The 26,165-nt window shown below is 44.7% G+C and overlaps 1 protein-coding gene across 2 annotated transcripts in view; it reads left to right on the plus strand.

Annotated features, from left to right (window-relative positions):
- Nucleotides 1-26,165, plus strand: part of TRPV4 (transient receptor potential cation channel subfamily V member 4) — a 595,067-nt gene that overhangs the window by 91,937 nt on the left and 476,965 nt on the right. The window contains exon 1 of one of the 2 annotated variants that reach the window (XM_078667354.1): nucleotides 3,722-3,956. The exons of the other annotated variant lie outside the window; for it this stretch is intronic. Within the exon in view, the coding sequence (XP_078523480.1) occupies nucleotides 3,919-3,956 (38 nt within the window). The 5' untranslated portion in view covers nucleotides 3,722-3,918. Of the gene's footprint in view, nucleotides 1-3,721; nucleotides 3,957-26,165 lie in introns of those variants that run through there. 2 annotated transcript variants of the gene reach the window in all.

The raw sequence follows: 26,165 nt of genomic DNA on the forward strand, positions 1-26,165 counted from the left end.
AGTGAAATCCAACAGAGACTTCGCATTACCTGACTGAAAACACTTACACCAAACTATTTACTGCAGAATAAATTTTTTAGTGGGGTGTAACACCCCAAACACCTCTGCTGGAGCTAAGCCTTTGTAAATGTCATAGTAAACCCTAGATACAGAGCAATTTGGTGTGGTGGGAGTTGAAATGGGGGGGGGGGGGGCAGTTAGGACAAGGGAGGAGAGAAGGGGCAAAGATGGGCGAGTTTAAGCTGACCTTGAGTTAAGATGAGGTTGAGGTGACTGAGATGAGGTGAAGCTAGGTTGAGGAGGTAGAGTTTAGGTGAGGGTTGGAGAGAGATACGGTTGAAGTAAGGTCGGTTCAAGGTGCGGTTGAGGGGTTTCAGGTGGAATGGGATGACGTTGAATGAGACTAGATAGAGGTTGAAATGTTTTTGAGGAGACATGGGATGAAGTAAAGCTAAGGTGATGAGTAGTTAAAGTTGTTGTGCCTCTGTGGTCTTGCCGGATCCGCAGACACTTCACTGACAGCGTGTTTTTCTAATGCCAGTGCTTTAAATGGGCCGGCACTGAGTACCAACACTTTTTGATTTTGAGAGGGAGAGTACCGCCATTTCTTGAGAGAAATTGAATACTTTTAATTAATTGGAGAGTACTGTCACTTCTCAGAAGCAAGCTGGTACTCTGTTACAGAGTACCTGCACTTCTATTTTTCCATTTAAAGCACTGTCTAACGGAAAGTTTGTTCTTTCACACAGGAGGTGTTTGTTGAACTTTCTTCCAGTGCAGCTACCTGGATCAGGATGCTGCAATGTGAGTTCGGTCTTTAACAGATTCAGACCCTCATATTTACTGTTTTCTCTTTGAGAGTCGTCTGGGGGAGATGGCCTTGTTGTTCGATCACAATTTCACTTACCAACCATCTTTCTTCTAACACCATTTCAGTAACTTCTTCTGATTCATGAACGCATCATAAAATGGTTTCTATCCCTGTTCTCCATTTCTCTAGAACGGGAAGTTACATATTTTGTTCTATCCGATGCTTCATGGCTTTCACACTTTCATGTTGCAACAATCCTTTCCTCAATTGATCATGGATGATTCCATTTCTATATGCCACTTGCTGCTGCTTCTTCTCTCTCTATTTTTCCTGACTATATAAAAATCTGGAGCCAGCAGTACCATGTGTCACAAACGCTCCAACAACTCCAGCTTACTAATGCTCCTTGTTTCCTCTTTCTCATTCCCATAAGAGTCTAATACTCTGGAGGAAAGAGGATAGGACATTTCTTGAGCTGCATCTCCTGGAATCTTGCTTTAGTTGGACCAGGTAATTATTTCCTCCGATGTGGGGTTGTATGAGCCAGGTTCCCTTACCATTGTCTTTCTTACATTCTCCGGCATGCCTTAAGGTTTTTATGATGCTTGGCTCTTTCCTCTATTAACCCGTTTGCTGCTTCTGTTGGCCAATGGCCGTCGCGAGCACCAGCTCCGTAGTGCTGCGCACGTCGATTGGCCGACACAGCCCAGCCCACTGTTCAAAGCCGCTGCACCGTGGCAGAATTTCAGCCGCAGTAAAGGGGTTAATGTCTCTTCTAAGAATTACCTGTTGCTTCCATGTGATATTCAAAATGGTTAAGTGATAGATCTGTATTACTGGTGCAAGAGGCCCCACATCTCTGTCAGTAAGATTTGACAGATCACTCCATGTCGTTAGGACACCATTTTATGTTACTTGCTTTCTCTCTGCAACTCCTCAGAGGAGAGCAGAAAAGACCCCATATCTAACACACACACATTCACTTGCTGTAATAGAGGAACGTTGCATAGTACCACTTGTGCCAGCACAGTTCACTGCAGTGCTTTCACGTTTTCTAGGTCCATGCAATAGACTCTCCTATCCAGGGTTTTTCTTTCCGATCTGGAACTTGCATCCTGATTTTCTACTGAGATAAAAAAAATCACGTTGATTTATATTGTAATAATATTTGCATTTTATAGCGCCTACTACCACTTATGAGGCAGGCAGCATTTTACACTGGACCTCAAGATTATTAATCCAGTGGTTATTATTGGTTATTATTGTTCGCTGGGATTAGCATTGGTCTACAAAGATAACCGTTCCCTGCATTCACTCCAGTTTGTTCTTGGTAGACTCCTATTTATTTAGTTAGATGTGATCATTAGGTGGGGGGTATATGTGTTAACAGAAATTTATCTAATGGCTGGTGGGATAAAGGGATATGCAAGAGGACATTAGTTTTTGTTGCAGGGTAATATTTCAAAGAAGGAGAGTGTGGTCATTGAGGAGAGATGTAGGCAAATGGCAGAAACACAATAGAAGAAAAAATGCAGACAGGAATGCATAGGCAGGCCCGATGACTCCATGTATATGGAACACCAGTTTTTCAGTCAGCCATTTAATTTAACAAATTGCTGTCTTCTGGGTAGGAGAGGGTTAGTTTGATTCCTTCAAGCCAATTACACCAAGACACATGAAAGTAATTACTTGTAAAAGAAAAGTGCTGGACTGGAAAATTGGTGTCCATGTGCCATGTAAATGTAAATGTGTTGGATTTGTAAAGCGCACGGCTGCCCGTGAGCGTCCCGGCGCTTGCTTAGGCAACCCGTCCTGGTATTCCCGCGTGAGAAACCCCGGCAGGGTGTCCACAAGGTGAAAGCCAGGCATCCCGCCGCGAGGGGCCGTAGTGGAGATTAAGCAAGCTATTGCCCAGAGTCGCAGAGTGTGACCCCGTGAGTTGAGTAGGCACCAGAGCGAGAATTGTCGAGTCCGTGGAATTTTGAGCCCGAGACCCGCCGAGGCAGGGAATCGAACCCTGGTCCACAGTCAATCTCAGCTTCCGGGTCTGCCACCTCTAACCACTGAGCCACGAAGTCATGTTGTCACCCTAGGCATGTGACTTACAGTAGGCTACACTCAGAGAGAGAAAGGGATGGAGAGTGAGAAAATGGTTATTTGATAGAAAGGAAGCAGGCTAGTTTTAAGTGAAGGTCCCTTTTTAGGTAAAGACTACTAGACAGTCTGTTACAATGCATAGTGTGGCTTACTGAGATCATAGACGGATTTGGAGCTCACCCATTGCTTACTGTTGTCACTCTTATTTACCTGCTTCTTTTTCATGTCCCAGCTTGTCAATCTTGTGTTTGTCCCTCCCATGGAGTATTGCCTCTTTACAATCATTCGACTGACTGACATCGCTGATTCCACTTCTTTCTTATTCAAGCACTACTTTTTTCTTTTGTGTTAAGCACTCTATTAGGGCTCCCGGTTTTATGTTTTTAAAACAACATTTTATGTTAATTTTATGTTAATTTATTTTAAATTATTTTATGGTATTTATTTTTTTAACATTTTTCTCCTTGCACCTTCCTGTCAGGCAGGATGCTTACTTCTGGAATTTGTGAGATAGGATTCTGGATTCACTTTATTTAGGCCACGCCCTTAATTACATAGGCATACCCTTGCAACGGACTCACGGACACGATTCTTTGGCCTTGCGCATTTAGAAACAATTAGTTTTTATTCCACTTAAATAAAGCCCTGGGTTTGAATAAGAATGCGAAGCTGGGCGAGCCCCTCAGGTGTTTTTGGAACACTTGTCAAATGCACATCACAGCTGTGTTGTCTGCTGTTAGTAGACCCGGGTGGGGCGTGGGAGGGGAGAGGCCAGAGCAGCTTGTAGGAAGTCCTTAAACAAAAAAACATTTGTCCTGCACTTTTTGTTCTCAACATGCTGTAGAAATGATGGGACTCTGGCGTTTTTTTCCCCTGGTTTGTAGCCCGGCTTTTTTAACCCGCCTTTCTTTGGTATGAAGCTCCTTTGAAACCCATGTGCATGCCCCCACGTACCAGAATCCACTTTCACCAGGTGTCCTGACTCACAGCCCGCCGGGGTTGTCTCACAAATGGCTTTTGCTGAGGCACGGCGCGCACATAAGCATGGGTAAGTAGAAAAAAACCCACGTAAGTTGTATTTTCGCTTTATCCAGCATGCAATTGAGCCAATATGCACTCCGAGTTATATTCAGGGGTCACGCTCGGAGAGTGCGTTTTTTCCCTCCACTTTTCAATTTTATTTGTGGGCCTCCCCACTTGACTACGACATTCGCAGTCAAGACCCAGTCCTGTTGACACCCCTCGTTGTCCAAAAAAGGGATATGTACATCTCATTATCTCGACAAAGAAAGTTTGTGCAAGAACAACAATATGACAAAAGTTGGACGTTTTCTTTGTGGAAGGAAGCCTGTTCGTGGCACGAAGAAATCCGATAAAGTTCCTTCAGACAATCTTGTTAGAATGGGAACTGAACACCATTCTCGTGATTGTATTCGTAATTGTGCGGTATAATTTCAAACCACTGCTACTACACGCGAGGAAGGCTGTGGTAGGGTAACTAGACACCCTCCCTGACCCTTTCTCAGAACTGGGAGGAGGCGATGACGCCAGTTTCACCTGTTGTGCCGCATTGAAAGCGTCCACAAAAGAAACTCGCACAACTTGTGCGAGTTTCTTTTGTGGAGTTTTTTTTAAAGTAGGTTTCAGATGAATGTCCCTTTTTCCGCCATGCCTCAAAATTGAGTGCTCCGCGAACACCTTCAGTGTTCAAATACACGGTATATGTCCTTAGGCCCAGACTTTGCAAACAACCCCTTATTTTAAAAACAAAACAAACATGTACCTGCCCTGTCGCAGTTTCGAAACAGGAATAAACGGGTCTGACAGTTCACTCCCCTAAGCAGATCTTCCTGATTCTAATCTTGTACTCTTCTTTGCCAAACACGTGGATTCTGGGAGTTGTAGTCTTTTTCTGATAAAAAAAAGGATATGTGAAATGAAAACCGAGGTCTGAAAACTTGATACCTGTCAGTATGGAATGCTTCCGAAAAAGAAGTGTATTCATCTTTGTGGCTTGCATGTGGGCTGAGGTATTTGGGATATATGTGTGCATGCTGTTCCAGATCTTTGGTGTGAAGATGGTCAATGCCCTTTTTTCAGATTTCTTTTTTTCTTTTCCTTTTTTCAGTATCCAGAAGGAGTGATTAGATTATTGGGCAGGTTTGCCGCTGTTTTGTTTTGGAATCCCTTGTAGGTGATGCATCTGCTCTTGAAAACGTTGAGCCGAGAGCAGGAGCTTTTAGCTCTTTCACAGTTGGGGAGATGTGGTCGAACTTCTTCAGGTCCTTATTGAGGCGTGCTGCTTTCTAGGATGCTTAGGTTTACATGACCAGATGTCGCCGCCATGAACACTCCAATACAGGCAAAACCTTCGTCCAGTCCTACGTTCAAGTTGCCAGCATTTTACATTCTAGATCTTGTAAATTTGGATTTTCAAATATGATTAGGGCGTTATATGCCCATTGCTGCCAGTGAAAAAATCCAGTAGGCGCCTAAGCTACCACAACTGGTTTGATACCACTTAGTAGCTACACGAAATTATGCACTAATCATTAAAATGTAATAATTACACTATGTGGGACAGAGACATAATGTCACTTGAACGTGAATAATTGAAGGCTGTCATTCCCTGGAAACAACCATGAGCAGATCTATCTATCTTTGTAATAACCTGTTTTGAGTACACAGGATGTAGGGCTCCAATCCTACCTTCAGCAGCAAGGCCTGGTGTCGCTGTTCAACGAGGTGAAGTACACAGGTGAACTTGGCACGGTTACCACTTATGGGAGGTGGTTACACGTGCGAACCACTTGGCTGTTGTCGATGTGGGTTATTACGCCATCAAATCCCTCAGCTGCATTTAAGATCCTTCTACACCATACCGGGCATGTGCATTTGCATAGGACATTACTACCATCTCTATGGTCTCATAGTGCTTTCCAAGTCTGTGTACCAATTACATATATATTGTCATGGTGGTCTACTAAGATGAGTGACTACACAGAGAGGAAAGGTAATTTCACTCAATGTTGGATAGTTTGCAGTCTGCAAGAAACAATATTTTTAGTGCTGATGCAACCTTTCCCCTCCAATATACTGTGTGTGAGACATCTATTTTGTGTAGAGTAACTCAGGCTATCGTTTCCTATCAGTCTAAAAGAAGACATCTAATTAGTTAATCCAATTGTTCTCTTGTGATGTCATGTGTTTTTTTTGTCTCTCTTCAGGTTTTAAACCTTTTTATAACACCCCTTTTATTGCTTTGTTTAATGGAGCTGATTGTGCTTTTCCAATATTGGAAAATAGCGCCTGGTATATAAATCATCAAAGTTCTGCTAAGAAACATCAGTTGAGGGAAGTTGTTGTTCTGATCCAAAACCTACAGATGACAGAAATTCACCCATAAAGGTGAACTTTGCAACCAAAGCTCCACAAATGTATGGTTAATGACCTCATACATGATGTCACAGATGACAACACGAATTATATTATTGGTGATAACTCCAATCCGATTAACTCACCTTTTGCATCACTAAAGAGGCTCTACTTTCCTACACCCTGTGTCCTTGCTGCAGGGACTGGCATTTGTTCATGGCCCGTGCTGAGTGGGGAGGACAGAGGCCAGACCCTCCTGCATCCTCACCGAGCAGGCTTTGCATGTAGTGGCTGGCCTTCAGCTGGACCTGTACAGAGTAGGAAGGTTTGCTGAGCCCTCCTGGGCAGTAGGCAGAGTGCTGTTGGTGCAGGGCTTGGCCTTCAACCAGGCCTCACACTTAATAGCGCATCCAAAGAGTTCTTTGGGCCTGGCCTCGATTCAGCCCTGCATGAGTATCCAGAGAGTCAGGTCCCATTGGACATGATCTTGAATCAGTTCCTTCGCTAAACTTTCATACTCCCCGAGCCCTCAGGACATGGCCTTTCCACCTTGCCCTTCACCTGGCAGGCTCTGTTTGCAGGGTGTAGCCTAATATTCTGTCCGGCATCTTGGGGTCACCTAGTTAAGGGGTCTTTCAGAGTCCTTATTGATATCTTCATGGTTCTAGCTTGAAGGCTATGAGAATATCTTTCTAGTTACTGAGGTCTCAAATAACAGAACTTGCCCACAGCTTGTGAGTTAGGGTGCCATGCCAAGAGCCTGCTGCATTTCACAATCGGGAGACCCTGAAAGATCCATCCTAATAACTCCTATCCATGGGTAATGTGCTTGGATCTCAGACTTTAACATGGTAGCTTTAATAGCCCACCTGCTCCTTGCTTTCTTGTACGTTGTTGTATGCTGCTTGTGTGCCTCTTGGCACGCAAGCTTCTTAGAACGTAGAATGTTCTATCCTGGTTCTGTCGGTAGATTCTGGATGAGTCAGTTGGAGCTGGACTGCGCCTGTTGCCAGTCTGTGGTTGTCAAGCTGTTCCACCTACCTTGAAATAAACCTTTATCCTGAAACTAAACCTGTTGAGGACCGGACATCTTTTCCACATACGTGTTTAAATAAAGTCCTGAATTGATAGTAGAAAACCTGTTTGTATATCTATCTATCATATATATATATATATATATATATATATATATATATATACTCTACATGTGCAAAAAGCTGGACAAAGCAGGACACCTAGCATGATGCAGCCTAAGATCTGCGTGCTAGGAATTTCATTGATATTTAATGTATCATTCACTGTATTGTTTCCGTAAAGGTGAACATGGCCACCACCCTTGTTGGGTGTATATTTCCAAATCTTCACTTTAATTTTCTCTTTTGCTTCAAGGGGTCCACAACTGCCAAGTTGTTTAAGAACGACTCCTGACATCTTGTAAACCCTGTTGCAATTTCTATGCTCCTCTCCCTCAAATGTGGGAAGTGTGCACACTATTCCACAGCATTTTAAGAGTTGCATTGTGGTACAAAGACTTTTCCTTATGCCTTCTGCTGCTAGATAGGAAGCTCCCATAGAGTACTACCCCACCAGTGTTTTAGTGCCTCACTTTGAGTGTTCTCTTATTCACAAAGTAACATACATGCATCTAAAATAAGGCAAACCTATTGGCTTTGCCAGTGATTGTTAGCAATATCAGATAAATGAGTAAAAACAATGATTGTTGTGAATAATCAGAATTGAAAATGTTTACAGTTTGGAAATATGAGGCTGTGAAATAATCGTTATGAGGTCTTTGAAAGGTATTGTAGTATTTGGGGTGTTTCAGTCACTCTCGTTCTTCCCTTCCCTTCACTTTACAGTCTTTCTGTTAGACACTTATGCCATTTTTCTTGCCACATCTTTCTGAAATCCTGCATCTGCATGTCTCACACCTAGTCTCTTTCCTCTTCAGCACACTTTTTACTCTCCTGTTTGTATTTCCTTTCCTCTCTTTCACTTCACAACACCCAAACACGCACAATGGGAAAACTGCCATTACAACATGGCTGTTACTACGCAATACATCTACAACGCAGCACTTACAACGTGACTCCCGTTACCACGCATAGCCTTTACCACACTTGATTTTACAACAATTATTCCTTTACTATGCATGCTTTTACAACAAATTATGTTGTAAAGATATGAACAGTAAAGGCAAATGCGTGGTACAGGTGGTAAAGGCATATGCGTGGTAAAGGTAATCCGCGTCCTTACCGTACCTGCGACCTGAAAGTACCCGGAGAAGGGATAGATGTCAGACTTCCGCTTAAAAAAGAAAAAAAAAGAACCTGGTCGTCAGTGCGAACTTCTTCCTCCTTTTCCTGCCATAGGTATGGGGAATGCACACACGGGCCTTTTAGGGCCCAGGGCCGGGATTGGGATCGAGAGTTGGTTTTAGGACTAAGGGCTGGGGCGTGGGAGGGGTTTTAGGGCTGGCGCCGCACCGGGTCTGGCTTTAGGGCTCAGGGCTGGGGTTGGGTTGGGTGGTGTTGCGCCAGGGGACAGTTTTAGGGCATAGGGCCGGAATTGAGATCGGGTGTAGGTTTGTAGATGCTGGCCTGGTGTGGGATTGGGTTTGGGGAGAGCAAGGTGAAGCGGGGTCGTGCTAGGGTCCTGGTTTAGAGCTCCGGGCTGGGAGCTAAGGGGGGTTGTGCCAGGAGCTGGTTTTAGGGCTCTGGCCTGCGAGAGAGGTTTTTTTTTGTTTTTGGGAAAAACCATTACCACACACATGCCTTTACCATTTATGCCTTTACAATAAAATTCATTGTAAAAGCATGCGTGGTAAAGGCGTAATTGTTGGAGCATGCTGCATGGTAAAGGTAACACGTGGTAATGGTACCCGCGTTGTAACAACCGCTTTGTAAAGGCATGCGTGTTAAAACGCATGCGTGTCTCCATCATACAACCAACACAATACACCCACTCACCTGTAAGCACAGCATTTTCTTTTGCTTTCGCCCTGTCAATGTTTTGACAACTGCATACTTCCTTCACACACTTTCGCAGAGAATCATCATTTTAAAATGCCGCAATGACCATTGCTCTGTACTATCTGCAGAGAGGCCAAGGATTGAATCGACATGTGTTCTGAACACATTTGACTCACTGACAGTCTCTGTGAGAAACTCGCTCTACCTTCAGCTCAGATTCAAAGCTCTAGATTGTTGTCCATTATTAGCAACCACTCACAACCTTAACTCACACAGACACCTATGGATGTCTCCGTTCACATGAAGAGCTACAGGAGAGTAAAATGCTGCATGCAAACTACATAAAGATATCATCCTTGAAAAAGCAAACAGTCTTGGGGAGTGGAAGATTAAATAAAAAACGTGAATGTAGAGAGGCACTACATCCTTAGATTTTACAGTCACTGTGCAGTGTTTGTGTCTGTAAAGTTAAACCCATGAATATAGGGTCCAAGAGGAACCCGTTTCACTGGCCCATTTGTTTAATTACTGCAGAGGCTGAGACGCGGAGGGACCAGACCCACTGGAAGCTCTGGAAGCGGTTCACTTTTGTAATAAAGGAGAAGAGAAGCCATGTAGTCTATACTTCCCAGTCTCTTTACTCTGTCAACTTCTAATTGAACCTCATGTGCTGGTAAAGGTAGAATAACTAGGGAACTTGAAGGAACATAAATTACAAAATTAGAACACTTTGTCCATAGCCTCTCATGCCAGTTACTAACCTTCCACTTAAATGGTTTGAGAAAACATATATTGCCCTCAGTACTTTGTCATCAGCGTGGGCAGAGTTAATTGCATGGTGACAAAAATCAGTAAATCCACATCAAAGGAAAAATGTGTCTTGCAGTCTCTGCTGCGTTGAGCATAGGTTGTTGTTTCTTAGTTTATTTAAACAAATGCTTATCTGGAAAGATGTATATTGGACAGTGCATTTTTTGAAAATGTCTGGCTTGACAGCGCAGCTGTTGCCTGAACTTTTGTAGTCTTCAGAAAAAACTTTAAGAAACATTACTGAGAAAGTCACTGAGGTTCTGCCAATATGTTGATAACTTTTAGGTAGAGACTACTACTCGGCACATGTGCTGTCTGTTGCAAGTCATACTGTAGCTTGCGATGAGCTCAGAGGGGATTTGAGCCTGCTCTTTGCTTACCATTTGTTAGCTTTCTGGCCACCCTAGTTTTTTAGGTCTCGCCTAGCGAATGCAACGCATGCGTTGCATCGCTTGGCGAGACTCTATTGTTGTGGCTTTGGTGAGCGAAGGGAGACAAACCATGTGCGCGCACAGACAGTTGATGTGCGCGTGCATGGCGTCTCCTCTGCCTCACATGCTCCCACCACACACTTACACTACAAGGCAGACACACACTTGTTGCTTACTGAAAACCGTGACATGAAGAAACGGTTCACAACCTCTTTCCTTCTTTCATTTAGTTACTTCCCTGTGAAATGGATCCAAAAAAGAAAAACACTATTGTGGGAAATTCCCTTTTTCAGAATTTTTTTTTTTTATAGTGCAGCCTCAAGATGGAGAGAAATAAAAGGTTTTAAATATGAAAAATAAATACATAACTAAATAAAGCAAGACAGAGTGGTTGCAAAGTGGCCAGATTGGTTTTATTCAGATCCAAACACAGCAGCCTCACTCTACAGACTTTACAGTGAAGTGCTACTTTTGTTTTCTCATCTTTCTTTGAACAGCATTGTTGTCCCCAGGTGGGGAAGTGTACCATTCCTGGATGTATTTCAATACCTGGTTGATGGGTAGTTTGGATGAAAAAAGGTGTACCATGGCTCTGTGTTTATGGACGTGGTCTTTTTAAACCATACTGCTTACGCTTTGTAAGGATATAAGCAATGGACATTGAAACGGTTACCTTCAGGGCCCTGTAGTCATGTCCTTAACTTTTCAGGTAAAACCACGCACTGATTTCTGAATAGTCAGTGAGAGATCGTTAAGGTAACCATGTTGTTTCTGCTTACATTTCACATGCTTTACTTAATCTTGCACTTCTTATGTGTTTGCTTTTACTTTTTTTTTAGGCAGGATATTACTCTTATCAAGTGCATAATTGGAATTGAGCCACATCCAAGTGTTTACAGCGGGCACAATTTGGTTGTACCTGAAGGCAGTGCGAGTTTCTCTCAGTGGGGCAGTATGGTGTTCAGTGGGGTAGAGGATATAGCACTATGGCCAAAGCTGTCGAATTTGGAACTGGGTTCAGCCTTCATGACCAGTCCACCAGACCTCTCTACTAGGGAGCATATTCCCATGCTTGACCTTTGAAGGCCCCAAAAGACCTTAGAAGGCCTGATGTCTTAGCACAAGCAGGTGTACCCTAGTGGTGTCAATTGTGGGTTAACCTTGAAGGCCTGTCCACCACAATCCATACCAAAGTTCATCTCCCGTCTTGCGGGCAGGCCTACGAAGCAGCACACCCCAGAGCAACAGTGATCAAGTCACTGTGACTCTGTCACTGAGGTCACATGAAACTTGAGCAGGTTAGGGCGGAGCGAACGGTGTGACCGCACTGTGTACCTATTTTGGGTGGGTACGTAGTGTATGCAAGTATATTATGGTTTGAAAAAAACTTGCTGCTTCCTTCTTGGCCTCCAGCAATTTTCAGCAACAATAAAAATGTCATGATAACTTCGGTGATTAATGTTCTTCCTAGAGAGAGATCAGAGTTTTGTCTAGAGGAAGGTTTGACTCCTGGAAAGGTAGCACAGAGGGTTAATGTGCCTGGTGCAAAGAACATTTACCATGCAAATCACAAAGTGCACATGATGTTAACTAGGTTAGTAGGTTACTGCTTTTGTCAGAGAAATCCTTTTGTTACTTGCAGTCTATAAGTTAAAATCCTAACATAGAACAGTGAGCTATTAAACTTTACTGGCTACTAGTATGGTTGTCATGTGGCTTCTACACCTTGTAGTCCTTTGTCTTATGTAACATTTCCTATACAGTGATTTACACACATATAAATGATTGTCTCTGTGTAGTGTGTGTGATGTAAAGTGCTCTCAGACTGTAGACTCGTATGAGTGGCGCTGTAAATCAAATTAAATGCATCTGAGAAAGAGTGTGGTTATGGAGACTTGAGGGAGACTCTTAAAGGGTGGTAGTGAGGGAGTCCGAGGTGTAGGTGATCATTGGGGGCACCAACAAACATTGTTGCACAGGGCGCCATCAGCACTAAAGCCGGCCCTGCTATCGAGGTTAGTCCGCCTCACCCATTGTTACCTCCATTGGCCTTGTTTCAGCAGTAGTAGCTGCAACTCACCAAGGATCGGCAATGCAGGATTTGCGCGCGCACCAAACTAAGTTTGCAAACTACAGTCTCTTTGCTTCATGCACAAGCACTTTTAACATTTGCTACCTGCTCTGGAGCCACTGGATGTATGCAGCAATGGGAGACAAAATGATGCCACAGTGTTGACTAAATTATGCAACAAAAAAAAGGCTGCAGCGTAATGCAATATATTTTCTTATACTTTATTATTTAGACATTTTTAAACATGTTATTGGAAATATATCCCACTTTGTGAATGTATTTAAATTCCAATAATTCCTATTAAACCTTAAATAATCAGGTGTATCCATTGGTTGAATTAAATAACACAATAAGCTGTAACTGGTCAGTGAAATGCCAAACAAATACAAAAAATTGGGATGTTTGGCACACTCCGCCCACTGATCCAATCCGATCCGCCCTCGGAGTCTCAGCCCACAGTTCCCCTTCTATTTTTCCCCCCACTTCGACCACTGCATACAAGTAGTGACCTGCATCAGCACTAGAACTCCCCATGTCCTTCGGCAGGACCAAGGTGGAACACAAACCCTATTCTTTGGACGGCTTCACTCCGCAGTGAAACGGTGCCCATCATGGGTGGTAACAAAGTGCGAACCGCGCTCTTTGAATGGAAACAAGCTCCCTATATAAGGCGGTATTTACTTTGCTTTTGTTCTCTTAACACACAACATCTTCTGTAGCCTTTGCTGCTCTGCCCAGTCTCCTGCCTCCTCTCCCGGGGGTCTCCCCGCTCCACCATGCAATAAATGTACCGCCTGCACTTGGTAAGCATCACGCTTTATTATGCCCATTTGAAGGTGTTTGAGACTGTGTAATTCGTAAGCTATTGTGGCACACAATTACCCAGTAGTAAAAGCATTTATGCCTGCTACGTAGTCTTTTGTTGAAAACTGAATGCCAAAAACACAGTATTTGTTGGCTGTAAAAGTATGCTTACCAACGAAAATGCCTTTGTACATTGGTCCCCAAGAACATTCAGCATTTGCAACACATAGGATCCTTGCCAGAGTGCAAAGACGGCGCTGGAATCGGAGCAGGTTGGCGCTGGGGCGCAACTCCCAGGAATTTGTGCAGTCTGTGTGGGCTAGGCCGTTTCAGGCTACCTCTTGTCCATGTATCTGAGCACAGATCTCTTCTTTTGCTTCCATGCTCTGTGAAAACGGAGATTCTTGGACTACCTGCGCGTTAAATCTTTGGTGCTCAATTGGTACCGCTCTCACATTTTTAATTAAACGATTTATGACTCAAAATAAAGTTACAACATTCTTTATTCGTCCTGGCTTAACCTGGGCAGCCTGCCACCCTGTGCATCCTTATTTTGCTCACCTACATACGGTTCAGACTTTAGTTTGGAAGAGGATAGGGGATGGGAGGTTGTGAGGTCATGCACTTCCTGCTGTAATTTGTATATTATCTGCAAGTCACTCGCTCCAATCCAAGTGTTTGATTTGTCATTTGTTGCCTTTCATTTTATAGCACTTAATACCGTGGCATGGGCTTCAAAGAACTTTGAATAGTAACATTAGTTATTACCTTTCTACACCGGTACGCTTTTTACTGGCCTTGATAAGATGAGAGGTGGTGATGTGCATCCAGCTTGTTTTTTTTGAAGGGCTGGACTCCCCCCACCCCCATCCTTGTTCGTTACATCCAAGGGAGCTTCCCCCCCGCTTTAATCTGATTAGTGATCTGTTGTATCTGTGTGTCACAAGTTGCAGTTCAAGCTGTATAGCCTTTCATCTTTTAGTTGTCGAGACATTGCGTACCATTCATTCGGTAATAGTGTTTTTCATCAAATGTGTTCTGAGACAATTCACCCTGTGATAACTGATATGAATGTTCAATAATATCAAGCCCCTTGTGAACATAGCAGAGAGGCAGCCCCTCTTTTTAGGTCGAGCCTGGGCAGCGCATGCGCTGCTCTGGGAGGCATGCTGGATTCAAGTATGGACTTGAAGCTCCACACACTCTCCCCATCCATATTTTTCATTCGCTTGTGTCATTGTCCACTGTGAACTGTGGCTTGTCATTGGTCAATAGGCTTAGTAGTCCCTCTTTAGTATCTTTTTGTCTTATTTTGTAACCTCCCATAAGGACACCCCTGTTACGTTTGTTGTTACATGGTAGGCTTTAATTATAGCCGCCAAGCTCTATTTTCTTTAAATCGCTTTGTCCATGCTCTGTCATATCTTTCCTACCGCCTAAGAAACAAGCATTTACAATGCAATGGTCTCGGCATCATTAAAAGTAGAGCTATTGGCATTGCTCATGACATTTCTTTTTTTTCCCTTAAATCATAAATAACAGCACTCACTGCTCTGCGCACTCACTGCTCTGCGCACTCACTGCTCTGCGCACTCACTGCTCTGCGCACTCACTGCTCTGCGCACTCACTGCTCTGCGCACTCACTGCTCTGCACTCTGCACTCACTACTCTGCACTCTGCACTCACTACTCTGCACTCTGCACTCACTACTCTGCACTCTGCACTCACTACTCTGCACTCTGCACTCACTACTCTGCACTCTGCACTCACTACTCTGCACTCTGCACTCACTACTCTGCACTCACTACTCTGCACTCACTACTCTGCACTCTGCACTCTGCACTCACTACTCTGCACTCTGCACTCTGCACTCACTACTCTGCACTCTGCACTCACTACTCTGCACTCTGCACTCACTACTCTGCACTCTGCACTCACTACTCTGCACTCTGCACTCACTACTCTGCACTCACTACTCTGCACTCTGCACTCACTACTCTGCACTCTGCACTCACTACTCTGCACTCTGCACTCTGCACTCACTACTCTGCACTCTGCACTCACTACTCTGCACTCACTACTCTGCACTCTGCACTCACTACTCTGCACTCACTACTCTGCACTCACTACTCTGCACTCTGCACTCACTACTCTGCACTCACTACTCTGCACTCTGCACTCTGCACTCACTACTCTGCACTCTGCACTCACCACTCTGCACTCACCACTCTGCACTCACTACTCTGCACTCACTACTCTGCACTCACTACTCTGCACTCACTACTCTGCACTCTGCACTCACTACTCTGCACTCACTACTCTGCACTCACTACTCTGCACTCTGCACTCACTACTCTGCACTCTGCACTCACTACTCTGCACTCTGCACTCACTACTCTGCACTCTGCACTCACTACTCTGCACTCTGCACTCACTACTCTGCACTCTGCACTCACTACTCTGCACTCACTACTCTGCACTCTGCACTCACTACTCTGCACTCTGCACTCTGCACTCACTACTCTGCACTCTGCATTCACTACTCTGCACTCTGCACTCACTACTCTGCACTCTGCACTCACTACTCTGCACTCTGCACTCACCACTCACCACTCTGCACTCACTACTCTGCACTCTGCACTCTGCACTCACTACTCTGCACTCACTACTCTGCACTCACTACTCTGCACTCTGCACTCACTACTCTGCACTCTGCACTCACTACTCTGCACTCTGCACTCACTACTCTGCACTCTGCACTCACTACTCTGCACTCTGCACTCACTACTCTGCACTCTGCACTCACCACTCACCACTCACCACTCACCACTCACCACTCTGCACTCACTACTCTGCACTCTGCACTCTGCACTCACTACTCTGCACTCACTACTCTGCACTCACTACTCTGCACTCACTACTCTGCACTCACTACTCTGCACTCACTACTCTGCACTCTGCACTCACTACTCTGCACTCACTACTCTGCACTCACTACTCTGCACTCTGCACTCACTACTCTGCACTCTGCACTCACTACTCTGCACCATTGCGAAGATTCAGCCTTAATGTATGGACATTCGTACTGTCCAGCATATGTGTAAATGATGCTCCACTTACACGGTCACGGGTATAGATAACCAGCACTACACTTGCATAGAATACTATGAGAAGTCGAACATTCCACAAGGGTTTTAAGCCACTTCTGAGGTACCAGCCAAGTATTTCTGCCTCTTCAGAATCACCAGTGGCACTTTTTGTACATGGTGTGAGGTAAGGGTTACTCTTTTGCTGAGATACAGAATCGCAGAGGCCTCCTAAAAGCAAAGTCGTTCCCCTGTGCAAAACAATTATCTTATCAGGCAGCCCGTGAGACAGTAAGCATGTGCGCAATACGAAGAAAGTGGAACGCGAAAGAACGCAAAATTGGATCGTTTCCCCCGATTTCTGTTGTTTCCCTCAATTTCTGCTTAGGGTCGTGTGACCGAGACTCGAACCCGGGTCCTCTCAGTCCGAGGTCGAGCGCCCTAGCCGTTAGGCCACCTCCTCTCCGCTATAAAAGCGGCATGCGGGGAGCATCTTGTGGTTTTCAAAACCCATTTGTGCGGCCTACTCTCCGCCTCCGTATCCCGTGTAATCGGAAATGTGTGGCACCGTCACAAGCCTCTCCGTAATTAGCACCGGGGCTGAGTAACGAGAGAAAGGATTACTCCCTTATAAAGTGCTTGAAACCCGGCTATCGGTATAAAGCGCCACTTAGATAAACAAGGCCACAGTTAATTGAATGCCCTCCATTTTTTAGGTCTAAATTCAATCGCGGGCCCTATGCTTTATCCCGTTCTCAAAGAAAGGGAACTTCGTATCCTTTAATGTAAGTTCTTGAACTGAAAAGCTTATTATTCTTTCAACAGTAGCATGTCTCCCTCTTGTTTAACTCCACCGAGAGTTTCATTTGCAAGAGAGTACCCAAAGCGCTACTGAGAAACTAGGGGCTGTTGCATTTAAATATCCGCAAGCCCAACACCAAGGCTGCCTAGTCTTGAATTTGTCTTGTGCTTTTTTACTACGGAGGCCGCTAGCAACCCTTCCGGCCATGTCGGAGGCTGCCCCAAGTATTACATTATTTATCTTGGCGCTGTGCAATGGAGTTTCTTGTTAGCCATCTCAACGAGCGTCATGTTATCGACCTTAGACGAATGATAGGCAGGGCAGCCCTACAGGATCGGTGCCTCCTGGTCCCCGTGGTGTCCAGCTGGAGGGCCTACTCTTCAGGGTGCAATTGAGAGACCTGAACTTGCCATCACAACTGTCAGTCGAAATAGGGGGCGGGTTATGCCTCTCACCGTGGCCTCGGTGGCCTGCGCAGTGCCTACCTCCCGGTGCTGGAAGGTATTTCGTGCGTAATAAATTGGACATAAGCTGGGCAGTCTTTAATAAGAGGACGTGCAAGATTATCCCTTTCACCGGCCAAAGCTTATCTCTCAATGGATGGCTGAGGGCCATTGCTCTACAGTTAATTAGCAGCAGAGGTAAATCAGGCTCTGGAAGGAGACGATCTCCACACATCTATCTTTGGAGGGCTTCTTAGGTCAGAGGTCACAAAGGACCGATGTGTGAGGCGGGAGGAGGCCCGAGAAATGAAAGAGCAAACGGCTGGAAAGGATCCCAGTGCATCTGAGAAAACCCAGCGCTGAACACTGTGTATTTCAATATAAACAAGAAATCACTGAGGTCCGTTTTTTTTTTGCCGAGTTTTATATAGCGCAAACTTGACCCGAATCGGGTATCAGAGCGCTTTACAGAGCACCAGTTACGTTACATGAGGACACAACACTCACCTATAAAAGTTGCTGGGGACGGCCGCCGGTGCAATCTGCAGACTGCAGAGTTCACAGGAGAGGAGGGGCTGGGGCCGGGAGGAGCAGCTCAGGCTCGCAGTCCGTAGTCGCAGGCTCCGCTCAGCTCGAAAGGAATTTGAAAAGGAGGAAGTGGGGGGGGGGGCCCAAAGATAAAGGGCAAGATTACCGTGTCACTGTTCTGTTGCATGCAATGGTGTACGCGCTCGCACCATCTGGATTGCATTACACGGGCATTCTGACAGCTCGTAATTAAGATTAATCACTCTGCCGTGCTCGTTCTCGCACACAATATGCCACATCGGGCACGCGTAAATTACTTACATCCTATCACGGCAACGCTACTACATACACAGCACAGCGAAGACGAATCACTAGGCAGATGACAAAATACACTAAGGAATGTGTCTGTTCAGACCCCTAGAGATCCTTTCTTTCTTCTTTAGCATTAGGAGCTCGAAGCTCCACCCCCTTCGTGGGCGGAGGCCGAGCCCTAAAAATCTTTATAACGCGGGCACCGAACGCATTTGCAATGCTAAAGGTCTCGAATTTGCAAGAGTTTGAGTTATTGGCATTGTAAATGAAAATGCCTTTTATTTATCTGTTTTAAAAATAACATAAATAAAAGGCTTTGTCATTTACACTGCCAATAGCTCAAACTCTAGTAAATGCGAGATCTATTGTATTGCAAATGCTTGTTATTCATGTCCCAGCTGGTCAGTCTTGTGTCTGTCCCTCCCATGGAGCATTGCCTCTTTACCATATCTTGACTGGCTCGTATTTACTTAATCGGCTTGCTTTTAAAGCACTACTTGTTTTCTTCTGTGTTAAGCACTCCATGAGAGAACATGTTTTCTCAAGCTGTCTCCTTCATGTACTTTTCTTCCCCTCTCTTCTGTCCCCTGCTCTCTATCCTCTGTGTGCTTCTCCCCTTCTCCTCCATATTGCACTCGCTCATGTGCTTCCACACACCGTGCCCTCCTTTTCTCTCTTTTATTGCTTCCCCGGTCACAGTGCCCAGTGTTACTTTCACCAACCCCCATGTTGATTCAGCACCCTACTTCTGTCTTCCATTGCTTAATTTCACCCACCTTTAAAAAAAATATGTAAAAAACGCTATTGTGCATTTTTTCTTCTTTGTCGATTCTGATCGAACTTGGATTGGTTACTAAAAAGAACAAAAAGTGGGCACGTCATTTTGTAGGCACATGAAAGCATTGTGTGCCGGCCTACAAAATTAGGTTGGTGGCCGCGTTAAAGGGTTTTAAAAAACTTTTACTTAGCTGCACAGCATTGGGATTCTATACAGCATGGCTAAAACACTGCAAAGTCAGTAGGTCGCAAATGCATTTTCTGTCAGCTTTAAAATGCGTGTTTCTAACACGGTTGGTTGGGCAGCAGGGGTGTGCTTCTGCTGAAAAAGACTGCTTGCATTGGAGGGATTATGTCCACTACAGTAGTCCTGAGTTGGTTATGATGACACGCTAATGATCAAGGCTATAAGCCTAATTGGTTCTTTGGGAAAAGTTAGCCTACAACAAAGGCAGTAGTTGTGACACATTTATTGTGGAAAGCTTATGCTAAACTTAATAGTGTTTTAAAGAGAGATTTTTTATTATACCTTGTCAAAGCCTCTACACATGTGCTTTGTTACATGACATTTCAAGGATTGTTGTGGTGTTTACCCCTGCTGATAAATCCTGGGGGAAGAAGATTTGCACTGTAAGATCATTGTTAGTTCTTTTTAGGAGAGGTTGTATATTGTTTTACCAACTGTAATTGCGAACAGATTAGTAATTTTATGACTGTGTACCTGATAGCTGCCTTTAGGAAAGCATATACTTAATGCAGAAGATCTGAATTGGTTATTTTTGTCGATAAACGCAATGGGCCTGATTGGCTTATTGCAAGAAATTTCGTTCAGTGCCATCTAACTGATCCTTTTTATTTTGTAAAGTTATGATACTAGGCTGGACTTATTTATTGTGAAAGCATATGTTTAAGCCAATTTGCGTATACATGTGTATTGTTATTGCACGTTGGTAAAGGTTGTAGACAGGTATTTTGTTATATAACATCTCAAAGATTACTAAAGTAGTTAAGGGCTTTAGTATTGGTTTACTCCCATTGACTGATCTTGGGAGAACTAAATGTGCATTATGAAAATAGTTCCTCCTAGGAGGGTTTGTATATTGTTATCCAACTGAATTTCTGAACGTATTTGTAATTGTAGTTTAAAGAATATTTTAGATCTTGCATGAAAGTTTTAGATGTCTGGCAGGCACTTGCATTTTAAATAACATATTTAAAAGTGCAAACATATACGCAAAGGGGTCGTTTTTTCTGTTTTCTATTGTTTTTTATTTTATCTGGCATATGCGTGGTGATTTTGTGTTTGGCACCTTTTTCCATTTGTTTCAGTTTTTTTTGTATGTAGGTGAGTGGATAAATGCAAGAATTAGTTGATGGGTAGATGAATGAATGCATGAGTACAAGAATGAGTAACAGAAAGCAAGCCTGAGTGGTTGAGAGGCTAAACACCCCAGAGACTGAAGAGGTGCTTTCATTTCTGGGCCTGCCCTTTTATTGTTGCAAGTGCTTGTTTGTTATAATAGGTCTATGCTGTCAGCCAACTGTACTGCTACGGTAGCCCTTCAGAGTAGATGTTATTTAGTGGCTTCTCCAATTAAAATGCTTCCCTGTTAGAAATCCACCATTTTTATTTGAAGAAGAGGTGACTTTGAGGTGTACCTACAGAATTTCAGACATACAATTTCATGTATCAAACAAGCATTTGCAATGCAATAGGTCTCGCACTTACACGAGTTTAAGCTATTGGCATTGTAAATGACAATGCCTTTTATTTATGTTTTAAAAACCAAAACACAAATAAAATACATTGGCATTAATAATGCCAATTGCTCAAACTTACGTAAATGCAAGACATATTGCATTGCCAATGCTTGTTATACAATGCCGAAGAGATTAAATGTAATGCGCCTCAAGATGAGCGTGGGGCGGGCAATAGAGATAGTGTTGAAGGGGAGTGATATGCTTAGGTTTCTTCACTTTGTGATCCAGCATACTGCACCTATAGGAATTGCTTTTTACTGGGTCACTATTGTGTTCCAAAGAGCACAGAGACAGACTTTCCCTCTGCTGAAGTAGGCTAGTCCCAGCTCTTGTACTGCTAGACTGAATGAAGCATGTGGTTCTACATAGCTGAAAGGCTGCAGATTTTGAAATGTTGCTTGAAAGCTCTTGCAATCAGATGACTAACCATGAGCACCAACCAATGCTTGGAAGTGCACACTAACTCACTTTTTTGTCATTGTCAATTACTGATCAGTTGCTCTTTTCAATCACACATAGTGGGGAGAGGTCTGGCACAGCTGCCAGAGCGGCTGACTCCAAAGCGCAGGGGCACACAGTTCGATCACTGGTGGCAGCTCAGCTCAGTATCATGTGACTCTAGGAAATAGCTCACATAATCTCCCGGACCCCAGCGCCTTGAAACCTTAAGGGGTGATATGTTCATGCTTTACAAATATGGATAATAATAATAATAATAATAATTATTATTATTATTATTATTGTGGCCTGTTATTGATTGAGCTCTACTATTCCAGACTGGGCCCTTGTGATACAGTACACCGCAGACACTCATCACACCTCCTTAGCTGCGCTGATGATGGAGATGCTGTGATACAAAGATATTCCAAGTAGACTGTGAGTTTCAACCAATATTGCTTATTCCGTGTAGTGCTTTCAACAACCTACAAGTCCCAATCTGTATTTTGCACTCATCAATACTATAAGACCATTGAAACTTCACTGTGGACTACCCTCCTCTAACTCTCTCAAAACACACACATTCACATGCATACGTGCACACAAGCAGACACACATACATACACATTAACAGACACACAAACAACGCACAGAAACCAACTCAGGCCATTGTAACTATTTTAGCCATATGTTAATCCCATTTCTGTATCCATTTATCCAAATGTATAAACAATACAGGACCTTACTTGAACAATTAGGCAGAGCAACAGTTAAGATAGATCTGCTGAATAGAAATTCGTGTAATCGCATCACGCAATCTTTACAAATTTCAATTCTCTTTGATCCATGAAGAATCTAAAGCTTACCTAAGTGCACAAAATGTGTCTCTTTTCTAACGTTCCCTATCAGCAATTTTTTACAGAAGTGTTTACATGAATGCACACACAGGAATGTTTCCTATTCAAAATGGTCTATAACCGTTGACTGTCCAGTTGCTTCATGTGATAGGTGTAGATGTTTATCTGAATTCTGACTGGACCTTAGTGCACGGAACTTACAGAGGTACAACTATTTTATCACTAATATTAACAGTATATATTATTTATAAGAATTTACCAGATATTTGGCCTGGTACAGTTCAGTCTAACACTCAGTGACACTGTTATACATCGCATGCGTTTCATTCGCACATTTCATCCGAGTTGTCATTTAAGCAGATGCTTCATTCAAATCTTCTGTGGAGTTGTTTAACTGGTATGATGTGCGCAGTGCGCTTCTGAGTGTGATGCTTCGTGGTGGGGAGGGTTAGGCCTTGACTGGCAATCATGCAGGAAAAGTTTCAACACTCGAGTACTCACGCTTTGCACACCAACAATTGATGGTCTGGGTATATGAGCATGGACTGCATCTTGGCCGTGTTCCGGGAGCACAGAAGAATCCTGAGAAGAGACGCAGGAGCATCCAATGTTATGACTGTTGCCTGCAGCGCCATTGTTGTCACAGAAGCAGTTTCGGCTCGAGGCGCCCTCTCTTGCATTGCCGTCACGGAGACTTTGACCTTTTGCAGATGGCTGTATGCAGATGGCTGAAATTGCGTCTGCCGTCTGAATACCTGTGGCTAGGGCACTGGAATTAGACTGGTCAAAGGGGATATTTTCTTATTCATGTCCGAAACAGGCATAGAGAGCTGAACACTGAAAGGAATGCATCTCGCGAGGAGGTTATCTTCAATCTACTCTGTTTTCTTTGGAGCCCTGCTCACGAGGAGCCATCCCCACTTGGTAGAGAGGGCCAATGCTAATTAGTCACTCTAGTCGCCCTCTGACCGTACCCAGTGCTCCTTGCTAGGAGAGGACAACAGTTGGGGCCTAGCCTTCTCATGCGTCACGTGACGCTACGAGGTGGTGGTGCCATGGGGCGGTGTGTGTTGTAAGAACAGTGCAGACTAAATTAAAAAGACCACAGACAAAAACAAGCGGCAGAGCTGGGGAAGTACCTAGTTTAGACCACGAAATTCGGGGTCCTCTCTGCACGGGCGAGACACAGGAAGCCAGGTGGGACTGCCCAGGACTGCCTGCTTGAAGGCGGGGCCACCAGCACAGACAGGAAGCAGACGGGAGCCTACCCCACGCTCCTGTGAAGAGAAGGGAGCAAGCCGCCTACGAATCCCGTGCAGCCGCCACTACCGTGGGACGAGAGGAGTCCGACAGACCCGGTGAGGGGGGGCGTCGGGGCACATTGCTGATGCCTGCCCCCCCAGTGAGGGAAGCCCCGCGTGTGCCCGGTGAGTGGGGTGGGGGGTGTGTATGTAAGCCCTGCGTGTGCCCGGTGAGTGGGGTGGGGGTGTGTGTATGTAAGCCCCACGTGTGCCCGGTGATTGGGGGGGTGTATGTAAGCCCGGCGTGTGCCCGGTTGGGGGGGGTGCTCGACCTAAACAAAGCGAGACACGGAAGTCATTAGGCGAGCTCACAACACCAGCAGCGGCCAAGAGATTCTGCACACGTGATGAAAGCCCGCGAGCAGAAGTGCGTCCTAGAGATGAAAGCCCACGAGCAGAAGCGCGTCCTAGAGATGAAATCGCCAAGGGAAAGCGCGTACCCTTCCCCTGTCCAACATTCCCGGCAAGTGAACAACATAAGGTATTTCGCTGGATGCAGCGCTTCGCGCTGCTAACACCATCGAGACCTAAAAATCAGTAAGTCGATGGATAAGGTGTTGGGGTTAAGGGGATATATACATACACACACCCACACCACTCTGTTATGGTTGAGTCAGAATTTCCATATGAAAATAATGTTTTGCTTCTTTCATAACTTGGGTGCCATTTGACGAGTCTGCGTGAAGTGATCCAAGAAATAATTCATCCACTTTGGCTCCTTCAGGGAAAAGTTTGCTCTGATCTATTATGTTGGGCCAAGAAAAGGGGTAGACATAGTGTTATTTCACATGTTAATTTCCATAGCAAAGTTTGTTCTTTGCTTTAAAAAAATGGCTAAACAGAATTATACCAGATTAAGCAAAAAGTTCAAACTTAACTCAGAAAACGCGTTTTCGGTTATTGGGTGTAAATCGGTCTAGAAGTTTTTTGAGAAGTTAACATTTAAATAGGTGCTTGGGTGGGTTTTTAGGGGTGGTTAACACTGATATAAATTTACAAATGTAAGGACCTTTGGTGTCTAGATATGCTCTGCTTGGTCCACTCATATTGGATGGGTGGATCCTTTACGACCGGCTACAACATGGAAAATATGTTATGGCAGCCTTTACAGGACTCGGTAATGCATTTCCTGAGTCCTGAAAAGAATTCAAAAGCAATATAAGGGGGCAGATTGGGCACAACTTGACGCCCAGGGCCATGTGTGGTGGTCCCCAAGTGACCACAGCCCTCTTAAATGAAAATAAAACAAAATCAGTTTACGGTACCCAGCGAGGTAGTCCCATGTGGTACCAGGGTTGTAATCTGGGGGAAATATCAAAATGAAAAGTGTCTGGTCATAGGCCAGACCCTGTGCCAACTGCCATTTTGCAGGCTGTAGCCCGTGTGCAGGGGCACACAGAATTACCCCCCCATAGCACACAGCCAAAAGCGTGCCCATTGGGGGGGCTTTGGCCACCTGATTTGAGTTGTTCACCCACATAAGTAGTTGGCCGCCACTCTGGTGCTTGGTGCCGAGTATGACCTCCAGCTATGCCCTGTGACCAACCTGGCTGTGCACAGTGTGGGGGGGATGCCTGCAGGGCATTAACCCTGCCTGACCCTACATTGGGCACCTACCGGGGGGAGTTGGGTGCAGGGCCTGGACAGACATCATTCCTCATGGCCGACCACGGTACCAGCACCCAATATTGTGATACCCAGTGAGGTACAGCAGTACTGAAAAACCCTTGAAAACCACATAGATGGGTCTAGTCGTGGTCCAGACTCTGCAGCCAACTGTCATACTGCAGTCTGTGTGAAGTGGGGGTTGGCTGCCTGCAGTAGTTTACTCAGCTGTTCAAACCTTTTCTGTTCATGTCTGGCTTAAGGCCATGCGCAGTAGGGGGTTGAGCGCCTGTGGATGATTGGGTTTAAGGCCTGTCTGGAGATGGGACATCACTCTGCTGCGCACCACCGAATGCCTTGTGCAGTGGTGGGTTGAGTGCCTGCAGGGTGTTGGGTTCATGGCCTGGCACGATTGAACCTCCAGAGATTGCTACGATCTTCTCTTCCCCAAATTGTTTACTTTGTTCATCACACCGTATGTGTACCTAGTACACCATATGTGTACCTAGTACTCCTTACAATAGGGCATGACGACGTTGTGGTGCAGATTGCTTTCCTACTGTTCTTCCATAGCCTGCCATTTTTGTGCTTCAACTCTTTCTGTAACCTTGAGTACTCCTTGTCCTGCTTCGAATTAAGTTGTCAATGGATAGTTGGCATATGAAAGGAGTAATGTCCTGTTTTTCCCCTCCGCGCTCCGACTTGCGTTCGGGGCGCGGATTGAGAATAGTATAATTTACTATTATAACACCAGTCCCCGTGGACACTAGGGAAGGTGTTGGAATAGTAAATATACTATTCTTAATCCTCTAGCGCCCTCCAGCGCAAGTTGTGGTTACGACTTGCGTTGTAAGGGATGCGTTGTAAAAGCCTTGCGGAGTAA

Source organism: Lissotriton helveticus, chromosome 11, assembly GCF_964261635.1.
Source record: "Lissotriton helveticus chromosome 11, aLisHel1.1, whole genome shotgun sequence".
In the NCBI taxonomy this organism is placed as follows: domain Eukaryota; kingdom Metazoa; phylum Chordata; class Amphibia; order Caudata; family Salamandridae; genus Lissotriton; species Lissotriton helveticus.